Source organism: Aegilops tauschii, chromosome 5 (assembly GCF_002575655.3).
Source record: "Aegilops tauschii subsp. strangulata cultivar AL8/78 chromosome 5, Aet v6.0, whole genome shotgun sequence".
NCBI lineage: Eukaryota > Viridiplantae > Streptophyta > Magnoliopsida > Poales > Poaceae > Aegilops > Aegilops tauschii.
In genome coordinates this window covers 223978290-223997118 of record NC_053039.3, presented here as the reverse complement: position 1 = coordinate 223997118, position 18829 = coordinate 223978290, and the positions used below count along the sequence as shown (strand labels likewise).

The following is an 18829-nucleotide window of genomic DNA, read 5'->3' as shown; positions in this document are numbered from 1 at the left end:
CATATATACGTGCCTATGCACGAGGAGCAATACATCGTGTTATCTTACATGGTATCAGTTTTTAGGTTTTATCCCAGTCTTCCGCTGCCGCCATCGCCGCACACCTCCTCCGCGCCGCCGCCACCGCTGCATCCCACCTGCCGCCGCCCGCACGATCCCCGCGCCAGCCGCTGCTCTCTCCCGCACGCCTCGAGTCGCCCCGACTTGCCGATCGATCCCATCGCCCGCGCCTGCCAACCCCGCAATGCCCCGCTGCTCTCTCCCGCGTCGCCAGCTGCTGCTCTCTCCTGCACGCCTCGAGTCGCCCGCGCCTGCTACTGCGCGCACGCTCGCACTGTGTCCCATCTTGCCACCCCAGCGCCGCGTCCTATCCAGTTGACAGCCTCGCGCCACGTCAACGCCAGCCCTGCGCCGCGACAACTCCCGCCTCGTGTAACTCCAGCCCCGCGCCGCGTCAACTCCAGCGTCGCTCGTCCCGCTGTCGCATTGCTAGTCGCCAGCCCCGCGTAGCCCAGCCGCTGCTGCATCGCCCAAAATCCTCACCCGAGAAGTCCGTGCCGCCCTCACTGTTCCGTCCTTGCTATGTTGTCTGTCACCTCCTCCGCGTCCACCAACTCCAACCCGTTCGCCGACGCCAACCCCTCCGACGTCAACGACATCCGCAACCTCAACATCTTCGAGCGGGTGCCGGTTCATCTCTCGCAAACGGACTCCTCCTACTACACGTGGAAGACATATTTTTCCCTCGTGTTCTGGGAGTATCACCTCATCGACCACGTGGACAGCACCGTCGACTCCAGCCTCGTCCCTGAGTTCCATGACTGGTCCACCATCGACACCACGATCATCCGCTGGTTCTTCCTCACCATCTCGCCGGACCTCTTCCAGACGGTCGTGGCAGACGGTGACGATGTCTGCGCCGTGTGGACCAAGCTGAACGGGCTCTTCACCGGCAACCAGCTCCAGCGTCGCATTTTTTTGCAGCAAGAGTTTTTTGGGTGTCACCAGGACAACACCTCCATCGACGACTATTATCGCCGCCTAAAGACTCTCGCTGACAAGTTCCGCAATATTGGCGCGAAGATCAATGATGACCTCCTCCTTAGCACGCTCACCACCGGGCTCAACGAGGACTTCGGCAACGCCGCGGCGAACCTCAGCCTCATCCCCAACCCGTCCTTCGCCAAGTTCGTTGCGTACCTCCGCTTGGAGGAGCGGCGGATGAAGCAGGTGAAGGCGCGGGCCATCCACACCGTCCTCGCCACTGGCACCACCCGCGGTGGGCCCTCGGCGCCTCCAGCCGCGCCCCCGCCGCCGCGCCACCCGGCATCCTTCCCGGCGTCGCCGCCGTACCCGGCGCCCCAGCAGCCGGGGCTGCTGCGGCTGCCCTATGGTCCGCCCGCCCCTCCCGCCGAACGGCGCCGCGGGGGCCGGTGGGGCGCGCCGCGGCGGTCAGCAGCAGCAATAGCCGCAGGGCGCCGGCTAGCCCCGTCAGTAGCAGCAGCAGGCGCAGCAGTTCCAAATGCCCCCTTCGTGGGCCTCCGGCTACAACCCGTGGATCGGTGTTGTTCATGCCTACACCTTGCTGGTTCCACGGGCTCCTACACCGACCCTTCCCGTGTCGCGCCCGCCGGCGCATCAAGCGTACTACGCGGCTCCGCAGTCGTACGGAGGATACCCACTGTCGCAGCTGAGCGGCGCCTATGGTCTCCCTGCGGCCCTGCCGCCGCCCTCGCCGGCCCTGCCGCCGGCGCCTTGGGATCCGGCGCTCCTCGCCGCGCTGCACACCGCGCCTACTCCGAACAACTACACTAGCGGCGGTGATTGGTACATGGACATCGGGGCTACGGCTCACATGTTTGCTCATCCTGGTAATCTTGCCTCCTTCATTCCCGTCACCACCGACCGCCGCATCATTGTCGGCGACGGTTCCACACTCCCTATTACACATGTCGGGCACACTTCTTTTCCTTCTAATTCCATGCCTACTACTTTGTCTAACATACTTGTGTCACCTCATCTCATTAAGAACCTTGTTTCTGTTCGTTGTTTAACTCGTGAAAATCCTGTTACTGTTGAATTTGATGAGCTTGGTTTTTGTGTCAAGGACGCTCGAACCAGGATGGTACTTCACCGATGTGACAGCCTCGACGAGCTCTATCTGGTGCATCCGTCGTCCATCTCCACCACTACACCGGTTGCTCTCTCCGCCGGCGTGGATCTCTGGCACGCTCGTCTGGGTCATCCCAACCCCGTCACACTTCGTCATATTCTTAGGAGTTTTAGTTTCAGTTGTAATAAGATAGAGGGTCATGCCTGTCATGCCTGTCGTGTCGGCAAACATGTTCGCCTCCTGTTTAATAACTCTACCGCCATAGCTTCTTTTCCTTTTCATTTGATTCATAGCGATGTGTGGACCTCTCTGGTTCCTAGTAAATCGGGCTATTTATATTATCTGGTTATCCTTGATGATTACTCTCACTATGTGCGGACGTTTCCTTTACGACGAAAGTCGGATGCACTCTCCACTTTGACGGATTTTTACTCCTATGTCAGCACGCAGTTTGGGCGTCCCATCCATGCTCTTCAGACTGACAATGGAAAAGAGTTTGACAACCTTGCTTTCCGCACTTTTCTGTCGCACCACGGCACCATTTCTTGTCTCACATGCCCGTATACTTCACAATAGAACGGTCGAGCCGAACGCATCCTTCGCACTCTGAACGACTGTGTTCGCACGCTCCTGTTCCATGCTAATGTGCCGCCTCGTTTCTGGCCGGACGCACTTGCTACTGCTTCACTCTTCTTAACCTCCGCCCCTGTCGCCCACGGTGGAACTATGCACCTCACCATCTTCTCTTCGGTACACCCCCATCTTATGATGGCTTGTGTATTTTTGGGTGCCTTTGCTATCCTAGCACTGCCGACTCCGCTCCTCACAAACTCACACCTCGTTCTGTTGCTTGCATCTTCATCGGCTACCCCTCCAACTCCAAGGGATATCGGTGCTACGATCCCGTCTCCCACCGTGTGTTCACTTCCCCGCATGTTTACTTTGATGAGCATGTGTTTCCGTTTCAGCAGGTACCCCCGGCTGTTCCTCCCGCCACCGGTGATGCAGGCTTGATGTCTACTACGCAACCTTCTTCTTGTAGATGTTGTTGGGCCTCCAAGTGCAGAGGTTTGTAGGACAGTAGCAAATTTCCCTCAAGTGGATGACCTAAGGTTTATCAATCCGTGGGAGGCGTAGGATGAAGATGGTCTCTCTCAAGCAACCCTGCAACCAAATAACAAAGAGTCTCTTGTGTCCCCAACACACCCAATACAATGGTAAATTGTATAGGTGCACTAGTTCGGTGAAGAGATGGTGATACAAGTGCAATATGGATGGTAGATATAGGTTTTTGTAAACTGAAAATATAAAAACAGCAAGGTAGCAAGCGATAAAAGTGAGCGTAAACGGTATTGCAATGGTAGGAAACAAGGCCTAGGGTTCATACTTTCACTAGTGCAAGTTCTCTCAACAATAATAACATAGTTGGATCATATAACTATCCCTCAATATGCAACAAAGAGTCACTCCAAAGTCACTAATAGCGGAGAACAAACGAAGAGATTATGGTAGGGTACGAAACCACCTCAAAGTTATTCTTTCCAATCAATCCGTTGGGCTATTCCTATAAGTGTCACAAACAGCCCTAGAGTTCATACTAGAATAACACCTTAAGACACAAATCAACCAAAACCCTAATTTCACCTAGATACTCCATTGTCTTCTCAAGTATCCGTGGGTATGATTATACGATATGCATCACACAATCTCAGATTCATCTATTCAACCAACACATAGAACCTCAAAGAGTGCCCCAAAGTTTCTACCGGAGAATCAAGACGAAAACGTGTGTCTACCCCTATGCATAGGTTCATGGGCGGAACCCGCAAGTTGATCACCAAAACATACATCAAGTGAATCACGTGATATCCCATTGTCACCACAGATACGCACGGCAAGACATACATCAAGTGTTCTCAAATCATTAAAGAATCAATCGATAAGATAACTTCAAAGGGGAAACTCAATCCATTACAAGAGAGCAGAGGGGGAGAAGAAACATAAGATCCAACTATAATAGCAAAGCTCGCGATACATCAAGATCGTACCAAATCAAGAACACGAGAGAGAGAGAGATCAAACACATAGCTACTGGTACATACCCTCAGCCCCGAGGGTGAACTACTCCCTCCTCGTCATGGAGAGCGCCGGGATGATGAAGATGGCCACTGGTGAGGGATCCCCCCTCCGGCAGGGTGCCGGAACAGGGTCCCGATTGGTTTTTGGTGGCTACAAAGGCTTGCGGTGGCAGAACTCCCGATCTATTCTGTTCCCCAAAGTTTTTAGGGTATATTGGTATATATAGGTGAAAGAAGTACGTCAGGGGAGCCACGAGGGGCCCACGAGGGTGGAGGGCGCGCCCAGGGGGGTGGGCACGCCCCCCTACCTCGTGCCTCCCTCGTTTCTTTCCTGACGTGCACTCCAAGTCTATCGGATGGCTTTCCTTCCAAAAATAACTTCTCCAGAAGGTTTCATTCCGTTTCGACTTCGTTTGATATTCCTTTTCTTCGAAACACTGAAACAAGGGAAAAAACAGGAACTAGCACTGGGCTCTGGTCAATAGCTTAGTCCCAAAAGTAATATAAAAGTGTTTAATAAAGCCCATAAACATCCAAAACAAATAATATAATAGCATGGAACAATCAAAAATTATAGATACGTTGGAGACGTATCAGGGCTCCTTGACGCCTCTCCTAGGACGCTCGCGCGCCTCTCTTGGCCCGCCCCTGGCTTTGAGGCACACCCCCGGTGCCCCCGACGTTGGCGTCGCGGGCTTTGAGGCGGGACCCCCGGCGCCCGCCCCCCCCCCCCCCCGGGCGCCCCCGGCCCCCTCCGTGCCCCCGGCGCCCGTGGCCGGTCCGGTCACCCGCGCCTGTACGGGCCTTTTTCGCCCGAGCTCGCGCTATGCCTCGGATGACTATATCCATGCGGCGTCCACCTCTGAGCCGTCACCGTTGCCGTCCTCCGTTCGAGCCGCTCTGGATGGCTGCGATGCAAGAGGAGTTTGACGCCCTGTTGCGCAACCGGACGTGGCGGCTTGTTCCCCGTCCCCGGCACGCGAACGTGATTACCGGGAAGTGGGTCTTTAAACACAAGCTCCATCCTGATGGTACCCTTGATCGCTATAAAGCGCGCTGGGTCGTCCGTGGCTTCCGACAGCGTGCTGGCTGATACGTCTCCAACGTATCTATAATTTTTTGATTGCTCCATGCTATATTATCTACTGTTTTGAACAATACTGGGCTTTATTATCCACTTTTATATTATTTTTGGGACTAACCTATTAACCGGAGGCCCAGCCCAGAATTGCTATTTTTTGCCTATTTCAGAGTTTCGCAGAAAAGGAATATCAAACGGAGTCCAAACGGAATGAAACCTTCGGGAGCGTGATTTTTGGAACGAACATGATCCAGGAGACTTGGACCCTACGTAAGAGAAGCTTCCAGGAGGCCACGAGGTAGGGGGCGCGCCTACCCCCCACCCCCCAGGGCGCGCCCTCCACCCTCGTGGGCCCCTTGTTGCTCCACCGACGTACTTCTTCCTCCTATATATACCTACGTACCCCCAAACGATCAGATACGGAGCCAGAAACCTAATTCCACCGCCGCAACCTTCAGTACCCACGAGATCCCATCTTGGGGCCTGTTCCGGAGCTCCGCCCGAGGGGGCATCCATCATGGAGGGCTTCTACATCAACACCATAGCCTCTTCGATGAAGTGTGAGTAGTTTACCTCAGACCTTCGGGTCCATAGTTATTAGCTAGATGGCTTCTTCTCTCTTTTTGGATCTCAATACAATGTTCCCCCCTCTCTAGTGGAGATCTATTCGATGTAATCTTCTTTTTGCGGTGTGTTTGTTGAGACCGATGAATTGTGGGTTTATGATCAAGATTATCTATGAACAATATTTGAATCTTCTCTGAATTCTTTTATGTATGATTGGTTATCTTATCAAGTCTCTTCGAATTATCAGTTTGGTTTGGCCTACTAGATTGATCCTTCTTGCAATGGGAGAAGTGCTTAGCTTTGGGTTCAATCTTGCGGTGTCCTTTCCCAGTGACAATAGGGGCAGCAAGGCACGTATTGTATTGTTGCCATCGAGGATAACAAGATGGGGTTTTTATCATATTGCATGAATTTATCCCTCTACATCATGTCATCTTGCTTAAGGCGTTACTCTGTTTCCATGAACTTAATACTCTAGATGCATGCTGGATAGCGGTCGATGAGTGGAGTAATAGTAGTAGATGTAGGCAGGAGTCGGTCTACTTGTCTCGGACGTGATGCCTATATACATGATCATACCTAGATATTCTCATAACTATGCTCAATTCTGTCAATTGCTCAACACTAATTCGTTCACCCACCGTAAAATACTTATGCTCTTGAGAGAAGCCACTAGTGAAACCTATGGCCCTCGGGTCTATCTTCATCATATTAATCTTCCAACACTTAGTTATTCCCTTTGCTTTTTACTTTGCTTTTATTTTACTTTGCATCTTTATCACAAAAATACCAAAAATATTATCCTATCATATCTATCAGATCTCACTCTCGTAAGTGACCGTGAAGGGATTGACAACCCCTTATCACGTTGGTTGCGAGGGTTTATTTGTTTTGTGTAGGTGCGAGGGACTCGCGCGTAGCCTTCTACTGGATTGATACCTTGGTTCTCAAAACTAAGGGAAATACTTACGCTACTTTGCTGCATCACCCTTTCCTCTTCAAGGGAAAACCAACGCAGTGCTCAAGAGGTAGCACTGGCATCAACTTCACCGACACCTTCGCTCCGGTCGTCAAGCCCGGCATGATACGCACGGTTCTCCACCTTGCGGTCTCCCATGCTTGGCCGGTGCACCAGATGGACGTCTCCAACGCCTTCCTCCATGGTCACCTCGAGGAGCAGGTCTTCTACCAGCAGCCCACCGGGTTTGTTGACCCGGCGCTTCCCGACCACGTGTGCCTGCTTTCGCGGTCCTTGTACGGACTCAAGCAGGCTCCGCGCGCTTGGTACCAGCGCATCGCGACGTTTGTCCACCAGCTTGGGTTCCGCTCTACCCGCTCGGATGCCTCGCTCTTCGTCTATCATCAGGGCTCTGACATGGCCTACTTGCTGCTCTATGTCGACGACATCATCCTGACGGCATGTACGGCTGGTCTCCTCAGTGAGCTCATGGCTCATCTTCGCGTTGAGTTCGCCATCAAGGACTTGGGTCCTTTGCACTACTTCCTCGGTGTCGAGGTGGTGCGCCGTCCGGATGGCTTCTTCCTTCATCAGCGGAAGTACGCTCACGAGCTCCTGGAGCGCGCCGGCATGCTTAACTGCAAGCCCACCGCTACGCCTGTTGATACGAAGGCCAAGCTTTCTGCCACGGATGGTTCTCCTGCTTCGGATGCTGCTTTCTATCGGTCTATCGTTGGTGCTCTCCAGTACCTCACTCTGACTCGACCGGAGATCCAGCCGTGCAGCAGGTGTGTCTTCATATGCATGCTCCTCGAGACGTTCACTGGGTTGCCGTTGTTGGAAATATGCCCTAGAGGCAATAATAAAATGGTTATTATTGTATTTCCTTGTTCATGATGATTGTCTATTGTTCATGCTATAATTGTATTAACTGGAAACCATAATACATGTGTGAATACATAGACCACAACATGTCCCTAGTAAGCCTCTAGTTGACTAGCTCGTTGATCAATAGATGGTTATGGTTTCCTGACCATGGACATTGGATGTCATTGATAACGGGATCACATCATTAGGAGAATGATGTGATGGACAAGACCCAATCCTAAGCATAGCACAAGATCGTGTAGTTCGTTTGCTAGAGCTTTTCTAATGTCAAGTATCATTTCCTTAGAACATGAGATTGTGCAACTCCCAGATACCGTAGGAATGCTTTGGGTGTATCAAACGTCACAACGTAACTCGGTGGCTATAAAGGTGCACTACAGGTATCTCCGAAAGTGTCTGTTGGGTTGGCACGAATCGAGACTGGGATTTGTCACTCCGTATGACGGAGAGGTATCTCTGGGCCCACTCGGTAATGCATCATCATAATGAGCTCAATGTGACTAATGAGTTAGCCACGGGATCATGCGTTACAGAACGAGTAAAGTGACTTGCCGGTAACGAGATTGAACGAGGTATTGGGATACCGACGATCGAATCTCGGGCAAGTAACATACCGATAGACAAAGGGAATTGTATACAGGATTGATTGAATCCCTGACATCGTGGTTCATCCGATGAGATCATCGTGGAACATGTGGGAGCCAATATGGGTATCCAGATCCCGCTATTGGTTATTGGCCGGAGAGGTGTCTCGGTCATGTCTGCATGGTTCCCGAACCCGTAGGGTCTACACACTTAAGGTTCGGTGACGCTAGAGTTGTTATGGGAAATAGTATGTGGTTACTGAAGGTTGTTCGGAGTCCCAGATGAGATCCCGGACATCACGAGGAGTTCCAGAATGGTCCGGTGGTGAAGATCGATATATTGTACGAAGGGTATTGGAGTCCGGAAGTGTTCCGGGGCTACCAGGCTATGGCCAGCATGACCGAAAGGTGTTTCGGGAGCCCCGGCAAGTGTTGGAGGGCCTCATGGGCCAAAGGGGAAGGGGCAAACCAGCCCACTAAGGGGTGGTGCGCCCCCCACACCCTTTCCCACGTTACTTGGGGAGGTGGGGCACCTCCACCTGCTTGGCTTGGGGGGCAAGTCTCCCTAGGATTTTCCCTAGGAAGATCCAATCTGCTTGGCCGCCGCCCCCTAGGGGAAACCCTAGGGCGCCTCCCCTCTCCCCTTGCCCCTATATATAGTGGAGGGGTGGGAGGGCAGTTACACCTCTTCCCTGGCGCAGCCCTCCCTCCTCATACACCTCCTCCTTCTCCTCCGTAGTGCTTAGCGAAGCTCTGCCGGAGAACCACGAGCTCCATTGCCACCATGCCATCGTGCTGCTGGAGTTCTCCCTCAACTTCTCCTCTCCCCTTGCTGGATCAAGAAGGAGGAGACATCCCCGGGCTGTACGTGTGTTGAACGCGGAGGCGCCGTCCGTTCGGTGCTAGATCGGATCTTCCGCGATTTGAATCGCCGCGAGTACGACTCCATCAACCGCGTTCTTGTAACGCTTCCGCTTAGCGATCTTCAAGGGTATGAAGATGCACTCCCTCTCTCTCGTTGCTAGCATCTCCTAGATTGGTCTTGGTGACACGTAGGAAAATTTTGAATTATTGCTACGTTCCCCAACAGTGGTATCAGAGCTAGGTCTAAGCGTAGATTCTATGCACGAGTAGAACACAAAGTAGTTGTGGGCGATGATTTGTTCAATTTGCTTGCCGTTACTAGTCTTATCTTGATTCGGCAGCATTGTGGGATGAAGCGGCCCGGACCGACCTTACACGTACTCTTACGTGAGACAGGTTCCACCGACTGACATGCACTTGATGCATAAGGTGGCTAGCGGGTGTCTGTCTCTCCCACTTTAGTCCGATCGGAGTCGATGAAGAGGGTCCTTATGAAGGGTAAATAGCAATTGGCATATCACCGTTGTGGCTTTTGCGTAGGTAAGAAACGTTCTTGCTAGAAACCCATAGCAGCCACATAAAACATGCAACAACAATTAGAGGACGTCTAACTTGTTTTTGCAGGGTATGCTATGTGATGTGATATGGCCAAAAGGATGTGATTAATTATATATGTGATGTATGAGATTGATCATGTTCTTGTAATAGGAATCACGACTTGCATGTCGATGAGTATGACAACCAGCAGGAGCCATAGGAGTTGTCTTAATTTATTGTATGACCTGCGTGTCAATGAAAAACGCCATGTAATTACTTTACTTTATTGCTAATCGTTAGCCATAGTAGTAGAAGTAATAGTTGGCGAGACAACTTTATGAAGACACGATGATGGAGATCATGATGATGAAGATCATGGTGTCATGCCGGTGACGAAGGTGATCATGCCGCGCCTCAAAGATGGAGATCAAAAGGCGCAAGTTGATATTGGCCATATCATGTCACTTTATGATTTGCATGTGATGTTTGTCATGTTTACATCTTATTTGCTTAGAACGATGGTAGCATAAATAGATAACCCCTCACTAAAATTTCAAGAGATGTGTTCCCCCTAACTGTGCACCGTTGCGAAGGTTCGTTGTTTCGAAGCACCACGTGATGATCGGGTGTGATAGATTCTAACGTTCGCATACAACGGGTGTAAGCCAGATTTACACATGCGAAACACTTAGGTTGACTTGACGAGCCTAGCATGTACAGACATGGCCTCGGAGCACAAGAGACCGAAAGGTCGAACATGAGTCGTATAGTAGATACGATCAACATGGAGATGTTCACCGTTGATGACTAGTCCATCTCACATGATGATCGGACACGGTCTAGTCGATTCGGATCATGTATCACTTAGATGACTAGAGGGATGTTTATCTAAGTGGGAGTTCATTAAATAATCAGATGAACTTAATTATCATGAACATAGTCAAAAGGTCTTTGCAAATTATGTCATAGCTTATGCTTTAGTTCTACTAGTTGAAAGTTGACAGTAGCAATTATGCGGACTGGGTCCGTATACTGAGGATTGTCCTCATTGCTGCACAGAAGGCTTATGTCCTTAATGCACCGCTCGGTGTGCTGAACCTCGATCGTCGTTTGTGGATGTTGCGAACATCTGACATGCACGTTTGATGACTACGTGATAGTTCAGTACGTAATGTTAAACGGTTTAGAATTGAGGCACCGAAGACATTTTGAAACGTCGCGAAACATATGAGATGTTCCAAGAGCTGAAATTGGGATTTTAGGCTCGTGCCCACGTCAAGAGGTGTGAGACCTCCGACAAGTTTCTTAAGCCTGCAAACTAAGGGAGAAAAGCTCAATCGTTGAGCATGTGCTCGGATTGTCTGAGTACTACAATCGCTTGAATCGAGTGGGAGTTGTCTTCCAGATGAGATAGTGATGGTTCTCCAAAGTCACTGCCACCAAGCTACTGGAGCTTCGTGATGAACTATAACATATCAGGGATAGATATGATGATCCTTGAGCTATTCACGATGTTTGACACCGCGAAAGTAGATATCAAGTAGGAGCCTCAATTGTTGATGGTTAGTAAAACCACTAGTTTCAAGAAGGGCAAGGGAAAGAAGGGATACTTCATGAAACGGCAAATCAGTTGCTGCTCTAGTGAAGAAACCCAAGGTTGAACCCAAACCCGAGACTAAGTGCTTCTGTAATGAGGGGAACGGTCACTGAAGCAGAACTACCCTAGATACTTGGTAGATGAGAAGGCAGGCAAGGTCGACAGAAGTATATTGGATATACATTATATTAATGTGTACTTTACTAGTACTCCTAGTAGCACCAGGGTATTAGATACCGGTTCGGTTGCTAAGTGTTGGTAACTCGAAATAAAAGGCTACGGAATAAACGGAGACTAGCTAAAGGTGAGATGACGATATGTGTTGGAAGTGTTTCCAAGGTTGATGTGATCAAGCATCGCATGCTCCCTCTACCATCGAGATTGGTGTTAAACCTAAATAATTGTTATTTGGTGTTTGCGTTGAGCATAGACATGATTGGATTATGTTTATCGCAATACGGTTATTCATTTAAAGAGAATAATGGTTACTCTATCTATTTGAATAATACCTTCAATGGTCTTGCACTTAGAATGAATGGTTTGTTAAATCTCGATCGTAGTGATACACATGTTCATGACAAAAGATATAAGATAGTACCACATACTTGTGGCACTGCCACTTGAGTCATATTGGTATAAAACACATGAAGAAGCTCCATGTTGATGGATATTTGGACTCACTCGTTTTTGAAAAGATTGAGACATGCGAACCATGTCTATTAGTATAGATGCATGAAGAAAGTCCATACAGATGGATCGTTTGGACTCACTTGATTTTGAATCACTTGAGACATGCAAATCATACCACATGGGCAAGATGACTGAAAGGCCTCGTTTTCAGTAAGATGGAACAAGAAAGCAACTTGTTGGAAGTAATACATTTTGATGTGCGCAGTCCAATGAGTGCTGAGGCATGCAGTGGATATCGTTATGTTCTTACTTCACAGATGATTTGAGTAGATGCTGAGTATATTTACTTGATGAAACACAAGTCTGAATTATTGAAAGGTTCAAGTAATTTCAGAGTGAAGTTGAAGATCGTCGTGACAAGAGGATAAAAATGTCTATGATAAGATCATAGAGATGAATATCTGAGTTACGAGTTTGGCACACAATTAAGAAATTGTGGAAATTGTTTCACGACTAATACCGCCTGGAACACTATAGTGTGATGGTGTGTCCGAACATCATAACTACACCCTATTGGATATAGTGCATACCATGATGTCTCTTATCGAATTACACTATCGTTTATGGGTTAGGCATTAGAGACAACCGCATTCACTTTAAATAGGGCACCACGCAATTCCGTTGAGACGAGACCATATGAACTATGGTTTAGAGAAACCTAAACTGTCATTTCTTAAAAGTTTGTGTCTGCGATGCTTATGTGAAAAAGTTTCAGGCTGATAAGCTCGAACCCAAAGCGGATAAATGCATCTTCATAGAATACCCAAAACAGTTGGGTATACCTCCTTTTTCAGATCTGGAAGCAAAAGTGATTGTTTCTAGAAACGGGTCCTTTCTCGAGGAAAAGTTTCTCTTGAAAGAATTGAGTGGGAGGATGGTGGAGACTTGATGAGGTTATTGAACCATGACTTCAACTAGTGTGTAGCAGGGCACAGGAAGTTGTTCCTGTGGCACCTACACCAATTGAAGTGGAAGCTTATGATAGTGATCATGAAACTTCAGATCAAGTCACTACCAAACCTCGTAGGACGACAAGGATGCGTACTACTTCAGAGTGGTACGTAATCCTGTCTTGGAAGTCATGTTGCTAGACAACAATGAACCTACGAGCTATGGAGAAGCGATGGTGGGCCCGGATTCCGACGAATGGCTTGAGGCCATAAAACCAAGAGGATCCATGTATGAAAACAAAGTATAGACTTTGGAAGAACTACTTGATGGTCGTAAGGCTGTTGGGTGCAGATGGATTTTAAAAGGGAAGACAGACAATGATGGTAAGTATCACCATTAAGAAAGCTCGACTTGTCATTAAGATGTTTTCCGACAAGTTCAAGTAGTTGACTACGATGAGATTTTCTCACTCGTAGCGATGCTAAGAGTCTGTTGGAACTATATTAGCAGTTACAGCATTATTTATGAAATCTTGCAGATAGGATGTCAAAACATTGTTTCCTCGACGATTTTCTTGAGGAAAGGTTGTATCTGATACAACTAGATGGTTTTGTCAATCCTGAAAGATGCTAACAAGTATGCAAAGCTCCAGCAATCCTTCTAAGGACTGGAGTAAGCATCTCGGAGTTGGAATGTACGCTTTGATGAGATGATCAAAGATTTTGGGTTTATACAAAGTTTATGAGAAACTTATATTTCCAAAGAAGTGAGTGGGAGCACTATAGAATTTTTGATGAGTATATGTTGTTAACATATTGTTGATCAGAAATGATGTAGAATTTCTGGAAAGCATACAGGGTTATTTGAAAAGTGTTTTTCAATGGAAAACCTGGATTAAGCTACTTGAACATTGAGCATCAAGATCTATAAGGATAGATCAAAACGCTCAATAGTACTTTCAAATGAATACATACCGTGACAAGATTTTGAAGGAGTTCAAAATAGATCAGCAAATAAGGAGTTCTTGGCTGTGTTACAAGGTGTGAGTATTGAGTAAGACTCAAGACCTGACCATGGCAGAAGAGAGAGAAAGGACGAAGGTCGTCCCCTATGCTTTAGACGTAGGCTCTACAATATGCTATGCTGTGTACCGCACCTGAAGTGTGCCTTGCCATGAGTTAGTCAAGGGGTACAATAGTGATCCAGGAATGGATCACATGACAGCGGTCGAACTTATCCTTAGTAACTAGTGGACTAAGGAATTTTCTCGATTATGGAGGTGGTAAAAGAGTTCGTCGTAAAGGGTTACGACGATGCAAACTTTGACACTAATCCGGATGACTCTGAGTAGTAAACCGGATTCGTATAGTAGAGCAGTTATTTGGAACAGCTCCAAGTAGCGCGTGGTAGCTGCATCTACAAGATGACATAGAGATTTGTAAAGCACACACGGATCTGAATGTTGCAGACTCGTTGACTAAAACCTCTCTCGTAAGCATAACATGATCAAACCCTAGAACTCATTGAGTGTTAATCACATGGTGATGTGAACTAGATTATTGACTCTAGTAAACTCTTGGGTATTAGTCACATGGCGATGTGAACTTTGAGTGTTAATCACATGGTGATGTGAACTAGATTATTGACTCTAGTGCAAGTGGGAGACTGTTGGAAATATGCCCTAGAGGCAATAATAAAATGGTTATTATTGTATTTCCTTGTTCATGATGATTGTCTATTGTTCATGCTATAATTGTATTAACTGGAAACCATAATACATGTGTGAATACATAGACCACAACATGTCCCTACTAAGCCTCTAGTTGACTAGCTCGTTGATCAATAGATGGTTATGGTTTCCTGACCATGGACATTGGATGTCATTGATAACGGGATCACATCATTAGGAGAATGATGTGATGGACAAGACCCAATCCTAAGCATAGCACAAGATCGTGTAGTTCGTTTGCTAGAGCTTTTCTAATGTCAAGTATCATTTCCTTAGACCATGAGATTGTGCAACTCCCAGATACCGTAGGAATGCTTTGGGTGCATCAAACGTCACAACATAACTGGGTGGCTATAAAGGTGCACTACAGGTATCTCCGAAAGTGTCTGTTGGGTTGGCACGAATCGATACTGGGATTTGTCACTCCGTATGACGGAGAGGTATCTTTGGGCCCACTCGGTAATGCATCATCATAATGAGCTCAATGTGACTAATGAGTTAGCCACGGGATCATGCGTTACAGAACGAGTAAAGTGACTTGCCGGTAACAAGATTGAACGAGGTATTGGGATACCGACGATCGAATCTCGGGCAAGTAACATACCGATAGACAAAGGGAATTGTATACGGGATCGTTTGAATCCCCGACATCGTGGTTCATCCGATGAGATCATCGTGGAACATGTGGGAGCCAATATGGGTATCCAGATCCCGCTATTGGTTATTGGCCGGAGAGGTGTCTCGGTCATGTCTGCATGGTTCCCGAACCCATAGGGTCTACACACTTAAGGTTCGGTGACGCTAGAGTTGTTATGGGAAATAGTATGTGGTTACCGAAGGTTGTTCGGAGTCCCGGATGAGATCCCGGACATCACGAGGAGTTCCGGAATGGTCCGGCGGTGAAGATCGATATATTGGACGGAGGGTATTGGAGTCCGGAAGTGTTCCGGGGGTACCAGGCTATGGCCAGCATGACCGAAAGGTGTTTTGGGAGCCCCGGCAAGTGTTGGAGGACCTCATGGGCCAAAGGGGAAGGGGCAAACCAGCCCACTAAGGGGTGGTGCGCCCCCACACCCCACACCCTTTCCCACGTTACTTGGGGAGGTGGGGCGCCTCCACCTGGCTTGGGAGGCAAGCCTCCACCTGCTTGGCTTGGGGGGCAAGTCTCCCTAGGATTTTCCCTAGGGAGATCCAATCTGCTTGGCCGCCGCCCCCTAGGGGAAACCCTAGGGCGCCTCCCCTCTCCCCTTGCCCCTATATATAGTGGAGGGGTGGGAGGGCAGTTACACCTCTTCCCTGGCGCAACCCTCCCTCCTCATATACCTCCTCCTTCTCCTCCGTAGTGCTTAGCGAAGCTCTGCCGGAGAACCACGAGCTCCATTGCCACCATGCCGTCGTGCTGCTGGAGTTTCCCTCAACTTCTCCTCTCCCCTTGCTGGATCAAGAAGGAGGAGACGTCCCCGGGCTGTACGTGTGTTGAACGCGGAGGCGCCGTCCGTTCGGCGCTATATCGGATCTTCCGCGATTTGAATCGCCGCGAGTACGACTCCATCAACCGCGTTCTTGTAACGCTTCCGCTTAGCGATCTTCAAGGGTATGAAGATGCACTCCCTCTCTCTCGTTGCTAGAATCTCCTAGATTGGTCTTGGTGACACGTAGGAAAATTTTGAATTATTGCTACGTTCCCCAACAGCCGTCAAGCGGATTCTCCGCTATATCTGTGGCACTATGGATCTTGGCGTCACGCTTCACGCCTCCGCCGACACCGCCCTCACCGCCTACTCCGATGCAGACTGGGCGGGCTGCCCTGACTCTAGTCGCTCCACTTCGGGCTATTGTGTCTACCTTGGACCCTCGCTTATCTCGTGGTCATCCAAGCGGCAGCCTACGGTCTCTCGTTCCAGTGCTGAGGCTGAGTATCGTGCGATGCCCAACACCATCACCGAGTGTTCGTGGCTTCGCCAGCTGCTTCAGGAGCTCTCTTGCCCGGTTGACCGTGCCACGGTGGTCTACTGCAACAATGTCTCGGCGGTCTGCCTCTCCGCTAACCCGGTGCATCATCGACGGACCAAGCATATTGAGTTGGAATTCATTTTGTTCGGGAACAGGTGGCTCTTGGCCATATTCGTGTTTTACACGTCCCTACTTCCCAACAATTTGCAGATATCATGACCAAGGGTTTGCCTATGGCGTCATTTGAGGAGTTCCGGTGTAGTCTATGCGTCAGCCACGGTGTCGCCTCGACTGCGCAGGGGGGGTGTTGAGTATATGTGTTATGTGCATATTATGTATTGGGCCCGCCTCCTAGTTTCTTGTATAGTTGAGGTCCGTGGCCCACCTTTGTACATCATATATACGTGCCTATGCACAAGGAGCAATACATCGTGCAATCTTACAAAGGGAACAAGCTGTCCTCTTTTCCCAGTTGATATTTTCTACTCCTACAGAGAGAGATTAAGGTACAGACTATTTCTTTATCCAAAGAAAAGAAAGAAGGAAAGAAACCGATGGAATATTACTGTTAGGAGGCCCCCGCGCAGCGACGGGGAGGGCGACCTAGATCCCCAGCGAGCAGCCCCTCCTCCCCTCCCCGTGCCTCGCTGCCGCCAGAGGGCATGACCAGGCAAAGCCCGACCGGTGCCGGTGGCGGCGAGGCGCTGTCGTCCTTTGGTCCGGCGGGAGCGGCGCGGTGGGCTCCCTTGGGCCGACGCGTCATGCGGCGGTGGGCGTGGCGGCCCGGCATCGGGCGGGCGTGGCGGCTACGCGTGGTGATGGCGGCGGCGCGCTGGCACGAGCTGCGTGGCATACATCGACGACGGCGGGGCATGCCCGGGCTGCGACGGCCAGATCTGGCCGCCGGGCGGCGTGGGCTGGAGGCCGTCGTCCTGCTGGCTGGCGGCAACGGCGGCTCGTGCGCAATGCGTGGTCTTGCGGCTACGATGAACGGGGGCGGGTTGGTGCGGGCTTCGGCGGCGCGGCGGCCGTGGTCTGACTGGTGGCGCGGGGCGGCGGCGTGGTGGTCTTCCTTCTCCTGAGTTGGAGTCGGTGGCGTGCGGGTCTGGTCAGCTGCGTGCATGACGGCGGCTCCGCTGACCTAGGGTGTGTGCTCGGGCGGGCCGGTTTTGGGCCCGGGGCAGATCGGGGTGTTCTCCGAGTAGGTGGGGCTTTGGGCCGGCCCGGGATGTGCCGGTGAGCGTTGTCCTCGCCGGTGCGGTGGGATGTGGTGGTGGTCCTGACACCGCGTCTCGTCTTGCCGTGCGGCACCGGTGATCTCAGATTTGGCGACGTGCAAGATCTGCTTCGCGGCGGCCGTCGGCAGTCCTAGGATCGTGTCCCTAGGTCCACCGGGACTGGTTGGGGATGCAGGCATCGGCGCCTCCTACTATGGAGGTCTAGACCTAGATCTGGAGACTGATGCCGGGCTATGTGTGGCAGGATGACCCTCTACCCTACCTCCCGGGGTTGGTGTGTCGGATGGTGGATTGGTGGCAGAGTCTTGGGACAGGGATGCCGAGGCGGCGGCCCCGGGAGGCGGTCCCCATGATTGGCTCTCCGGCGGGTCTCATGGCGGCGGCGGTGGCTTCTCTTCTTAGTCGTATGGGCGGCGAGAGGTCTAGCTGCAGGTGGCTCGGGCACGCCCTTCTCGGCGGTGCCCGGAACCGTATCTGGGAGTCGGAGCTCGTCGCGTTTGTCCTAGGTCTATTGTGAGACACGTGAGCTACCGAGCGAAAGCTCCGCGCTTTGGCGCCGATGACGGCAACGCCCGCGGGCGCCGCTATCTTCTTGAAGACGTTGTCCTGGTTCTCCTTTACGTGTCCGGACTCCGGGAGAAGACCCTTGTTCACTTCGGACTCGGCAGTGGCGACGCTCTGCGCCGTTCTCCCTTCTGAGGGCGCTGTCGTGAAGTCTAGGTGTGCTAGGGCGTGGTGTGACGTTGCACTCTGATCTCCCCTTGTTCTTCTTTAGTAGCGTAGGTCTGCGTCGTATCAAGATCTTAGGATCTACTCCCTCCGTCTCATAATATAAAAGCATTTTTTACACTAGTGTAGTGTCAAAAACACTCTTATATTATGGAACAGAAGGAGTACTTTGTAAGAGGGCTAGCTCTTCACTGTATATCATTCCGTGTACTTTGGTCCATGCTTATCTATAAAGCGGGAGGCGAGCCTGCTTCGAGTATACCTGGCCATATCTCGGGCCGGGCCGGGCTTCGGGCCGGACCAAAAAAAGCCCGACGTCTATGGGACAGGCC

General features: G+C 50.4%; 1 protein-coding gene across 1 annotated transcript; it reads left to right on the top strand.

Annotated features, from left to right (window-relative positions):
- Nucleotides 1-582: 582 nt before the first annotated feature.
- On the top strand, nucleotides 583-3127 carry LOC109757713 (uncharacterized). Its single transcript, XM_020316541.1, has 3 exons — nucleotides 583-1644; nucleotides 1691-2226; nucleotides 3085-3127. The coding sequence occupies exons 1-3, from the start codon at nucleotides 583-585 to the stop codon at nucleotides 3125-3127; spliced, it is 1641 nt and encodes a 546-aa protein (XP_020172130.1).
- The last annotated feature ends 15702 nt before the right edge of the window (nucleotides 3128-18829 follow it).

What these genes read in the sequence shown, in the direction of transcription:
- LOC109757713 (XM_020316541.1), top strand. Translation starts at nt 583, where the DNA reads ATGTTGTCTGTCACCTCCTCCGCGTCCACCAACTCCAACCCGTTCGCC. An exon ending in CGCCCGCCGGCGCATCAAGC is followed by an intron (nt 1,645 to 1,690) that starts GTACTACGCGGC and finishes CCACTGTCGCAG; the next exon opens with CTGAGCGGCGCCTATGGTCT. An exon ending in TCCGCCGGCGTGGATCTCTG is followed by an intron (nt 2,227 to 3,084) that starts GCACGCTCGTCT and finishes CCGTTTCAGCAG; the next exon opens with GTACCCCCGGCTGTTCCTCC.